We start from the raw sequence: 12,063 nt of genomic DNA, 5'->3' as shown, positions 1-12,063 counted from the left end.
TCAATAATAAGTAGAGAAATATATATTCTATGTGCAGGGAAGGAGAGGAACAGTACATCTCGATATGTCGTCTTTACCGTTGCCGTTCTTCTAACTGTTACTTTTGTGCTACTAATCATAGCCTCCACAGGCATCTATATAAGAGCGAAGATGGCTAGGAAGAACGTCGGTAAGTAAAGTGAATTTTGTTTTTGTTTTTTTAATGCTTCAAAATTCGGCAGTGTATAATAAAACTTAAGAGCATAAAATCAGACCAATACTGAGAAACAAATGGGTAGACAAACAAGTGGTCTTTTTTTTTTACACAAATCATCTCAATTTATTTTATTTCACCTCATCTAATTATTATAATTTTTTTAAATTTTTCACGTAAAATATAATAAATAATTTAATTTTTTTAAATTTTAAAATAAAAATTATATTATAATAATATTTTATTTAATTTTTAACTTTTACCTCCTCTTATATTCCATATATATAACCAAACGAGACTGAGCATACCTATTAGTCATTTTAATGTGGGGCCAAACTCCGGTAGAATTAGAAATATGGGAAAAGATGTGGCCTCATCTTTAGCCCCCCGAGCTGTTTGTAATCCAGTAGTGATTGCACACGCTGGTCTGGAGAGTAGAGACCATTTTCCCACGATTTTTGAATTACGAGGGGCTTGAATCTAAATGGATGAATCGATGATCTTTCAAGCCCCCACACACTACTTGGTTTGTAGTGAAGGTAAGTTAGACTAGGAGAAGGCTTGGCTTCCTTCCGTAGAAGGGGTGATGGACCTCTGCATCTAGCGCGAAATAAATTATAGGGCGAGGACAATAGCGACAATGAGTCTGTCAGTGAGGGAAACCAAGAATATATGAGTAGCCCCCTTCTCTATTCCTCTGCCCTCTTTCCTTTTGGAAGTATGTAATTTGGATTAATGTGGCAGGAGGAGTCGTTACGGGGACAATGCCTGGTGAGGGGAATGGGGAACTATTGACAATGCGTAGCCCCGTCAGTATGGCTCCTAGCCAACCAAAGAAGAACAAGGACAGAGGTTCATTTTTGTTTGCTTGTTTTGCATGCCGTACAGAGTCTATGACCATTGGTAGCCAGCACAAGGTTAGCCAAGCCACTGGAACGAGTCAATATAGTTCAAAGCTACAGGAGGCACTGGACAAGTTCGATACAGGTTACAATGACAGTCAGCCAGTGTCTCATTTCTACTGTTTCGACGGCTACCTGGAGAAATTCCTACGGTTCACCATCCCTAGGGAAGGCGTCCCTTTGCTGGAGAAGCTCCGCAGCCATTATGGTGACTTCACAGCTGAGTGTAGGCTAGGAAACATGGCTGGGAGCATGCTGCTAAAGCTTCTATCTGCTGTACTTCTGGATATTCGTCGCGTGCCCTTGAAGGACTTGGATATTACTCGTGTTTGCGAATGGCGCGATGCACTGAAGGAAGTTCTCGCAGCTGGCTTTGACGTGGGATTTCTACTTGGTCATATCCGCCCCATGATTGTGGAGTTTCACAACCGTCCATCAGAGCTGGAGCTTGCGGAGTTGGAGGCCACAATTACGAAGAAAGAAGCTGAACTGTTGGAGCTAAGGGCCAGGAAGGACAGACTTGCTGCCGCCTGTTCTTTTGGAGTTGGATCTTGTTTTGACCATATACTTATTTAGTGTTTCTGACTAGGTGAAACTTTACACAATTTTCTGGTTTTATTTGTTTTTTGGGACTGTTTGATTAAGGAGTTTCGTGAGTAAGAATTTATATTTGGTTATTGTATGTATATTAGGACGAATGTTATTTGTTTGGCAGTTATGCAAAAGTAAATATTAGTTGAAAATATATCATTTGATTCATGCTGTAGTGATTTTAATAGTGGGGAAAGTTGTTGTTGGGTTTGTAGAGCCTGATAAATTATTGTGGCGGCCCAACTTGATGATCCGATCCGAAAATGATTTGTTATGGTTTATGAGTGGATTTTGGCACTATTTTTTACTTAGGAAGCACCAGACATAAAATTTGCTTAACGTTTGCTCGACATTGAGTTAGAAAGTTTACTCGACAGTTGTTCAACTCGGAACTCGAGCGAACTAGAGAGTTCACTCGATGTATGCTTAATACTCTGCTTGAGTGAATATCGCATAAAAATGAAAATTATAATTTCATTCTTGTAACCTTATAAATATACTTATTATGAACAGTGTGACCATTCTGAACAATAAAATTTCGCTCCAAAGTATATTTTGTAATTTCTCAGTATAATAAAATCTTATGTAGCTCCATGAATGTAGGCATGTTGCCTAATCATATAAATTTATATCATATGATTGATTGTTTGTTTATTTCTTGTTTACTTTTACTTTTCTGTCATCTTTTTCCCAACAGTTGTCGTTTCCTCCGGCTAGCTATGCAAAGAATAAAATGTAACAACAATGCATGCATACACGTGCGTGGTTTTGTTTAAGCAATAGAGTGCATTTCTGAAATAGAAAATGCTATAGGTCTTGAGACATTGTCCTCATAATATTTTTCGACTTTTTTTTTTACTTAATGATTAATGAATTGTTTTTATTTAATGATGTTGCGAGGTTTTTTTTTTTTTAAAAAATGTTTAAAGAGATTAAAAAAATACATAAAAAAAGAAAAGAAAAGAAAAGTGGATTACACTTCTCGGGACACATTATTGGTAGCCCTAGGATGAGTATTTGACATTTGGTACTTAATTAGGAGAAAATCTATTAGAGTAGCAAAGCATCTCCCTTACTTCGAGCAATTGACTTTTATCTTTAGGCCAGCAAACTTTACTACGAGCTCTATCTGCCTTGATCCTTCATGAATATGGAAGGGCATTCTCAAATCGAAGACATTCTTAGAAGAGGTGGTTGCTTCATGCACTGTCAACAGAGTATCGGTTACTGAACTGTATCCTCGATAGTGTGAGCAGCAGAGGATTCCTTATAACCTGCCATACTTAGTTGCCAAGGGCGTGAGGGAAACTGATGGACTGGAGATTCCGAGAAGCAAAACGGCGAAACTTATTAAAGTTGACTCGGGCCGATTTACCTGCTTAGTACCATTCTCCTCACATAAGAGCGTAGGTACATTACATCCTGCTCCGTGTAAGTTGAGTGAATAAAATTACTGGTTTTAAAGTATAAAAGGTCAAAATAATGATGTATTACCCTTGAATATTTTCCAAAATATGATATATATTTTGAAATTGATGGTATTGATTTATTTTCGAAATTAAGTATTAAAAAAAGTATTATGGATAGAAAATAATACTCCACTTACATAAAAATTATGTTATCTTTCAAATTGTTATATTTCTTTTAGATGTTATTATTAATTTATTACCCAAACCAATAATAGTTGTTAAATGACAATTCTATTTTATTAGTATTTTTCTTTTAATTTAAATTTTCAAATTTTTTATTATTTTTAATTACTGACTATGATCAACAACGATGTCAAATCGTGTTCGTAGGACTTATGTTATTTACTTACCGATTATATGAATTAATTTAAATACGATTAGTTTAATTGAATCAATCAGATTTATCTATATAAATCTCGAGTGAAATGCTATAATTCACATAATTTATTTAACTATAATTTTTTAGTAGATTTATTTAAATACGATCTGTTTTAACTAATATCATATAAATGAATTGATCTCATTCCTATATTTATGTTAATTCAATTAACATAATTTATATATAATATATTAATAATTATATAAATTATTCATAATTCAACCAAATTGATGAAAAAATATTTACTAATAATACCTAAAAAGAGTTAACTTGAGTTTGAAACTGAAAAGTGTTGACGTTGTCCAACATAGAATTTATTAAAATTACAAGAATTAATTATAAGTTTTACGAGTAAACTTGTTTATTAATTATATTTTATTGACTATTAATTAAATACATTTATATTAAATTTAAACTCAAGATAATTTAGCTATCGTTTATCTAGCTCTCACACGTGGGCCACCTATCTTCTTATTTGAAATTTCCAAGGGAACAAGAAGTTATTTGAGTTTGACCGACGAATGACGCTTGACATGACACTAGAAACTTAAAATATTAAAAATAAAAAAAGTTACGTACTTGACTTGCTTCATTACATAGCAGTCAACTCGGTCAGTCCACAGCACCTGTATCGAATGTGTCGTCGTGTGGAAAATGATAAGATTATATTCTCGTACTACTTATTTATTATTATTTTTATATTTAATTTATTATTTTATTTAATAATTAAGAAAATAATTAGTAGTAAATTTATATATTTTTTAATTTTTTAATAATTAAAAATATTAAAAATATTTTAAATAAAATAATAAATAAATAAAAATATTATAAATAATAAATAAATAATATATAGATAAATAGTAAGTCTACCACTACCGCCGTCGTATATGGCAATATGCTGTAAAGAGTTATTATTTTTTCGGCAGAAATTCTATGGCCAACCGGCCTGCGTCTCCGTTGCGGCATCATACTGCCACGTCGGCTAATATTATTAAAAAAAAAAAATGAAATAGACAAAGGAGGAAAATTGAAATGAGTCTGTCTTCTCACTATGGCCATCGTTGCTTGAGCAAAACCAGAGAGTTCCAATGAAGCTGAAGCATTCTGTCCTTGGTCGTCGTTGTGGATGAAGGATTCCAGTTGTTGCGGTTGCCATCGTCACATAGCTGAGTCGCAGTCTCCGTCTTCACATAGCTGAGTCGCGGTCGTCGTTGTGGGTGAGAGAGAGGTCTGCGGTCTCCGTGAGAGGTCCACTGTGATTTGGTTCTTCAAGACCCAGTACCCAGTCGAACATTCTTGGTGACATTCTTTACACATTTCTTCAGATTTCCAAACAAATTTCGTTTTAAAAATTTTCTGAAGGAGGTGCTCTGGTATGAATCGAGAACATAAAGGGATATTTGGTATTAGACATGTTGTTGGGTACTTTGCTCGAGTACTGCAGAGTGCTGGAGTGGATCTGTCACAGGCCGTCATCTCATCGAGGAGGTAATAACAAGTTCTTACCTTTGGCCAAAAAAGTGATCTTTTTAACTATAAATTCTAGCGAGTTCCTAATTAATTGATCAGCACCAATTTTTATGATATTTCTTTTCTGTTTGTTTTGCTACTTCAGTCAGTTCAGTAAGGCGGTGAATTGGATGAATAAACTATTCACCATTTGCGTATATATTGAACTGATAGAATTATGAGAACCGCTGGGTTGGTTGAACTATTTTAAAGTGAACATTTGCTAATATACAACACCCTTTTTTCACGAAAGAACTGAGATTTTTTTAGAGTTGTTTGTGTAATACCAAAATGAGTTGCTCTTGCAAGGCTTGAGCTTTTCAGGAATTTTGTGCTAGTTGATCAGGTATTCTATTGTTGGCTTATTCTTTACCAGCAGAGTCTATATATTAAGGTACTGCTAAAACTCAAGTTGACTTCTTTCTTTCTTGAAGTTGCTTGTACTACTTTGGAACTTGGTTGTGAACCAGCAACTATGTTGTCATGTAAAAACATCCTGTAGTTATCAGCGAATGCAACAGGTCAATTTTACAAGCTGCCCACTCTCAAATAAAAAAAAAAAAAAAAAAAAAAGGAAAATGCTTCTCCCACATGGAGAAGCTACCGAGAGAACCTATTGATTTCTTCTTCTTCTTCTTCTTTTTTTTTTTTTTTTTATTTAATGGTTTAACAAACATTTTTTAATGTGTGTATTTCTTATCAAATGTTTAAAGATATCGAGCCTTATCTTCCAAATCTCATGCTAGTGTGTCCTTTCTAGAGTTTTTTGATAAATATGTATCACCAAACTATTCTAGACATTAGTGTAGCCGTGCTCCGAGAAACAGTGATTGCAAGTTAAGAAAGTGTAAGTTTGCAAAAATTTAAAATATTTAAATAGTACTATCGATATTTCATTCATATTTGAATATTTTTCGTTACAGATGCAATTTGAGTTAGATAGATCACTACTGGTGCAACCTGACGGGGTTGGATCATAACCGGCACAATGAGATGGTTTAATTTTAATATTAAGATACTTTTTGTGTATTGAATGTAATTCATGGAAAGAATGATGAAGATCCTTTTGTATGCTGTGTATTGTAATCTAAGTCATGGCATGTATTGGAAGTATATTGTGTATTGGAACTGAGTTTGATGGATGTAATTTGAGAAATATATGAGTGTAATTTGATGGCTCTATTGTGAGAAATATATAGCAGGTGTGGTATTAGATTAGAAATGATGGCTTGTTTCTTGTGTATTGCAGGTGTGGTATATGAGTCCTACTTTTTCCCCTCCCTCCATGCTCTTTGCTTGAGTCGGACTATAGAATATGTTCATGTAATAATGCTTGTCCTTCCATAGCCCCAATCACAATGATGTTCATGCACCGACATTGACATGTAAAACACATTGGAGAACTTATTTCTCTTATGTGGTACGAAAGTGTTACAAAGTTTTTAAGCAGTACGAAAGTGTATGGCGCCATACCTGTATTGTTAACTCCTTCAATGCCAAAGTGAGGCCCCAATACCATATTCAAGTTACTCAATAGAGAAATTTAAGCAATCACAAACTCAGTTGACTTGAGCAAAATCCCATTACAAACTAGTTAGATTAAAGAACATGAAAAGTTAAGCAAGAACATAGAAAGTTTGGATGTACATAATATTAATAACTTAGATACTGTCAAATACCAAACAACATATACCAAGTTCCAAAATCTCCTAGATACTACTACATAACATGACACAACAACTACAAAAGCTCAATAAAGCCGAAGTAACGTGCGTGAATGCCTTATTTCAACTTCTTGCTCCAGAAGCCCCAACTCTCTCTTCTCGATCTCATCCGCTCTCTTACAAATTAGCTCAATCTTCCTCTTCTCGATATCATTGAGTTTTTTCTTGAGCTCTTTCTCCTTTCTTAACAGTTCATTGTGTCTTTCTTGAAGTTGGAGCTTTAATTATAGAATAGTACTTCAAAATCAGCTTCAACAAAAATGATGATCAGAATGCAACCAAAACAATTCAAACTCTGAAATCTTAACAAATTTCTCTCCATCATTCTAAAAGTGGGGCCAATGGAAAATTATGCATGCTGCATAGGAAAGGGAAGTAAACAAAACAACGTAATATATGCCAAGCAAAGGATCTTGGTATTGCTTTGTTAGTGCAGCATATTATAATATCAGAAAAGGGTGCATGGCAGCTCAGGACAGGAATCAAGCAAACAATGTTTCTGATATCCATTTAACAAAAATTATAGAATAGCATTTCAAACAGCAGACCCAATTAAAACTAATTTAGTCTAGAACCTGAAAATACACAAAAGTTAACTATATCAATTAGAGAACACAAACAGAAAAGTCACAAAAAAAAAAAAAAAAAAAAAAAAAAAAGAAGAAGAAGCTATTTTTATAGCCATTTTATAAAAATAAAATGTGTTATAGAATAGCACATTTTTACAACTTCAATCAAACTAGCATTTTTGGGTCAATCTATTTATGCTAATTTCATCACCAGCACATAACGAATCTGAATAGATATCCCCAGCACTTGAGATGCAAATAGTTCATCCTAGGAATTCTAGCAAGAATATGAATAGATATCTCATCAGGGAGACTGGAAATCAGTCTAGAATTCTCCTCACAAAAGCTTGACGACAACTTTTGCCGCTTGCAAATTTCACTTTGTGAAACCTCATATGGCTCTCCCCAAGAGTTTTTTAGGCTCAATACAGTCCCCATCGAAGTCTTTAGAATTTAATCAAAAACTAAACTCAAACAGCTTCTTAAACGAATCAGTTTGGTAATGTTAACAGTTTTAACTTCTAAGCATATCTGAGCTCAACACGCTAAAAGAAAGAATGAAATAATGGTATCAGAATCAATGTCAAAGGTCAATTATAAAAAATACACTGGCAGTTACTACATATATTGGTTAGACTGTATCATGTTCCTACATATATCTCCATATTGCTACAGAAAGTAGTTTGTAAAACTCAATTAAAAGGCAGAAAAATCACAACATGAACCTCCATTTTGTTATACCTTTCGTGTTTTCAGATTTGATAAATACATCAAGGAAAAGGAAAAAAAATGTAGATTACTATCCCACCAAAATCATCGGTTAACAGAACTCTTTCATTTCCAGTGAGGAAGACGAATGAAGGTGAAAGACGCTCCAGCTTCGAAGGGACTGCATCTTCGGTTTCATGGGTTGATTTCGATGGTAAGAGATGGAATGGGTGAATCGAATTAGGTCTGGAAATGAGGGGAAGGAATCGAAGGAGGAAATGGGGAATGGGAAAGGGGGAAATGAAAGGGAATAGAAATCGAAGGAAACGGTGTCGTTGCGTTTTGCCACGTGGGACGCGACGCCGCAACGGGACGCAAGCTGGTTGTCTATAGAATTTTTATTTTTTCGGACAGCAATCGGATCAAATGTTCTGAACCCCTTGATTTTCGACTGCGCTAGGACCAAGGAGGTAGCGAGGGGTTCGTCATGTTACCGGACTTGAAGTTGCCCTCAGCCTCCTCCTCCAACTTCTGCGCCAGCCTCTTTGTATTTATCTCTTTGTTTATCAGCTGCGTTAGTCCACCGAGAACTGAAGCGGCTGCAACTTATATGCGCCATATCTGCTTGGACGAGATCACGACCCCCAACAGCACCTACCGATCCAACCTCAATCACCTCCTCGCTTATCTCTCATCAAACGCCACTCGCACCACCGGATTCTACAACGCCACCGCCTCCTCCGGAACCTCCGAGGACACCGTTTACGGCATATTCCTCTGTCGCGGTGACCTCCCCGCCGAGGCCTGCCGTGACTGTGCTGCCGGCGCAACCAAAGACCTTGTCCAGCGCTGCCCCGAGGAGGAAGGGGCCGTCGGTTATTACGAGGAATGTATGCTACGCTACTCAAGCCGGTATATTTTCTCCAGCATGGCCCCTGACCCTAACGGTATCACCTCGGGCAATAAGAACATTTCGGACGCAATCCGGTTTAGTGAGCTACTGAGGACATCATTCAACGAGTTGGCAACCGGGATTTCAGATCTTGGGCTTGGGGCCAAGAAGTTTGGGACGAAGGAAGCGAGATTCACATCGTCACAAACTGTGTACACCCTTGTGCAGTGCACGCCGGATCTGACCGGTTCCGACTGTAATAGGTGTCTTCAGATAGCGATGTCGTATTTGCCAGGTTGCTGTAGTGGAAAGGAAAGCGCCTCAGCTCTCTTTCCCAGCTGCACAGTTAGGTACAATGTGCACCCGTTTTACCTGACTGTAAACACATCGGGGGCAAGGCCTAATCCACTTGTTCCTCCACCTCCTGGTAAAGTTATATTCTTTTCTTGCTCTTTTTTAGGGGATAAAGAAAGGAATCCGAAAATACCGAAGGTACAGTTGGTTTCTCAATTATGATTAGAACTTTGTTTTTGCTTTCCCATATATCTGTGTTGTTTATTTTCATGATGTTGGCAGATGTTAACATGTAAAAGTCAGGCCTTTTTCATCTTCTTTACTAACTACTGAAAGTGGTTTTTTTTTTATTTTTTATTTTTTATTTTATAAATTACTGAAAGTGTGTTTAGGCTTACAAGTGTAAATACAACTAGAACATCAAACGAGTTCGGAAAACATTGCTGGATGATACCCTACATATATAAACAGACATTTGGTTTCTCATTCGTCGTGGTGGCTTCGTAATTTCAACTTCAGATCAACATTGGTTACTGTCCTTGCCAATGCATTAATGTTCTGCAAAAATAACTAATGGAGTGCCATTGTTGTTCATGCAGGAAAAGTCGAAGCTCATCGCTGACTATTATTATCATTGTTGCTTCAATTTCCGTCTCTACGGCGGTATTCCTTATGGGCTACTGCTTCCTCCGTAAGAGAGCAAGAACAAAATATAACGCTATGCAGGCGGAAAATAGTAAAAAAAGTGGAACTACGGATGATATTTCCACTCTAGAGTCCTTGCAATTTAATTTTGCTACGATCGAAGCTGCAACAGAGGGGTTCTCAGTTAATAACAAGTTGGGTGAAGGAGGTTTTGGTGCGGTGTACAAGGTAAAGGATGAGTCCTCATTATTTGTGTACTCTTTTTTGTTTTTGCGAGGACTCTACTCGTTGAAATGTTCTAATGGCTGGTTAAAGTATGTTGCCAGGGTACGCTTACTAATGGACAACAAATTGCTGTGAAGAGGTTATCGAAAAGATCTAGTCAAGGGGGAGATGAATTTAAAAATGAGGTTGTATTAGTAGCCAAGCTTCAACACAGAAATCTTGCAAGGCTAGTGGGATTTTGCTTGGAAGGAGAGGAGAAGATACTTGTATATGAATTTGTTCCCAACAAAAGCCTTGACTATTTTCTTTATGGTTTGTCCCTTTTAAGCATATTCCTAATTTTCATGAATGTTGAAGGATATATGAGGATTGAATCCACTCAAATAGGGCGTTGTTTGCAGTTTGCTAATCAACCAATTTATTGAGCTTTGTAGAACTTAAAAGAGGTCAATTGACTAAATTTCATTTTCTCTAAAGGTCTTTAGTTTACTTAATTTAAAGTTGATTGAATTTGTCGATACGTGTCTGATTTAAACATTCAGACCTGATAATTGGGTTCTCATGAATGTGTAGACCCTGAAAGGCAAGGACAACTGGACTGGTCTAGACGTTACAAGATTATTGTAGGGATTGCTCGAGGAATTCTTTATCTTCACGAAGATTCTCGGCTTAGAATCATACATCGTGATCTTAAAGCCAGTAACATTTTGCTAGATGGGGATATGAATCCTAAAATTTCTGATTTTGGCATGGCGAAGATTTTTGGAGTTGATCAAACACAGGGAAAGACCCGTAGGATTGCCGGCACATTGTGAGTTCTGAATCTTTGTTTATTTCTATTACTTAATATGAAATCTAAATTCGTGAAATTATCATCTCTTCCAAGTAAAGTAAGTGCTGTTGGGGAAAAAAAGTGAAATCTTTGACGGAGGACTTTACACTAGTCAGGTACCAAGTTAGCATGTAGTATAAACTAACATTAGTGTATCAATGATGCTGGTTTGTAGTGGTTACATGTCTCCAGAATATGCTATGCATGGAAAATTCTCTGTAAAATCTGATGTGTACAGTTTTGGAGTCTTAATTCTAGAGATTTTAAGTGGCAAGAAGATCAGTTCTTTCTCTCAATCAGATGGTTCTGGACACCTTTTAAGCTATGTGAGTATGAACCAAATATTCTGATTTTATTTTCCTGTTTTATTGCTAACATCATCACATTCATTTGGGGAGGAAGAGAATAACATTAAAACGTTGCTTGAGCAATTGGTGCAGGCTTGGAAACATTGGTGGGACGGGACACCCTCGGAGTTTTTGGATCCATCCTTGGGAGATTCGTACTCCATAAATGAAGTCATTAGATGTCTCCATTTTGGATTACTTTGTGTACAGGATGACCCTGCCGACAGGCCAACAATAGCATCGGTAGTTCTAATGCTAAACAGTTACTCTGTTGCTTTACCCTCGCCTAAACAACCAGCGTATTGGCTTCATAGTCGAACAGAGCAAAAACTGCCATTAAAGGAGCCGGAGGCGGATCAATCCACAAGCAAATCAATGTCATGCACTGTCAACGATGTATCTGTTACTGAACTGTACCCTCGATAGTATGAGCAGCATGGGATTCAGTATAACCTGCAATACTCAGTTGCTAAGGGCAGCTTGCCAGAATATCACTGGTTCTGCTATGAGGGAAACTAGTGGACCGGAAATTCCGAGGACTGAAACACTTACTAAAGTTGATTCGGGCCGATCTATCAGCTTAGTACCGTTCTACCTAGATAAGAGCGTAGGTACATTACCATCCTGCTCCGTGTATGTTGAGCGAGTAAAAAATGACTGCTTTTAAATGTGTGCGCGCATATATAAATAAATAAAAGTATTGGTTTCTATTGATTGGACATTGAAGAGTTGCTGGTCCCTTGTAATTAGAATACAACATAATTTAACAAATCAAATGTCTAAT

General features: G+C 36.6%; 2 protein-coding genes across 3 annotated transcripts; both read left to right on the top strand.

Annotated features, from left to right (window-relative positions):
* Window positions 1-27: 27 nt before the first annotated feature.
* On the top strand, window positions 28-1,857 carry LOC121264384. The gene is made up of 2 exons (XM_041167537.1): window positions 28-169; window positions 941-1,857. The coding sequence occupies exons 1-2, from the start codon at window positions 151-153 to the stop codon at window positions 1,669-1,671; spliced, it is 750 nt and encodes a 249-aa protein (XP_041023471.1). The 5' UTR covers window positions 28-150; the 3' UTR covers window positions 1,672-1,857.
* A 6,591-nt stretch (window positions 1,858-8,448) lies between these two features.
* Window positions 8,449-11,998, top strand: LOC121264388 (cysteine-rich receptor-like protein kinase 10). 2 transcript variants are annotated; one of them, XM_041167541.1, is made up of 6 exons: window positions 8,449-9,368; window positions 9,810-10,103; window positions 10,202-10,412; window positions 10,674-10,911; window positions 11,108-11,258; window positions 11,373-11,998. In XM_041167541.1, the coding sequence occupies exons 1-6, from the start codon at window positions 8,532-8,534 to the stop codon at window positions 11,703-11,705; spliced, it is 2,064 nt and encodes a 687-aa protein (XP_041023475.1). In that variant the 5' UTR covers window positions 8,449-8,531; the 3' UTR covers window positions 11,706-11,998. The 2 variants fall into 2 exon arrangements, with proteins under 2 accessions (XP_041023475.1, XP_041023476.1); XM_041167542.1 differs by having other exon boundaries at window positions 8,449-9,433; window positions 9,836-10,103.
* The last annotated feature ends 65 nt before the right edge of the window (window positions 11,999-12,063 follow it).

The sequence above is a fragment of the Juglans microcarpa x Juglans regia genome, chromosome 5D (assembly GCF_004785595.1).
Source record: "Juglans microcarpa x Juglans regia isolate MS1-56 chromosome 5D, Jm3101_v1.0, whole genome shotgun sequence".
Classification (NCBI taxonomy): domain Eukaryota; kingdom Viridiplantae; phylum Streptophyta; class Magnoliopsida; order Fagales; family Juglandaceae; genus Juglans; species Juglans microcarpa x Juglans regia.
This window is presented reverse-complemented; position numbering and strand designations above follow the sequence as displayed.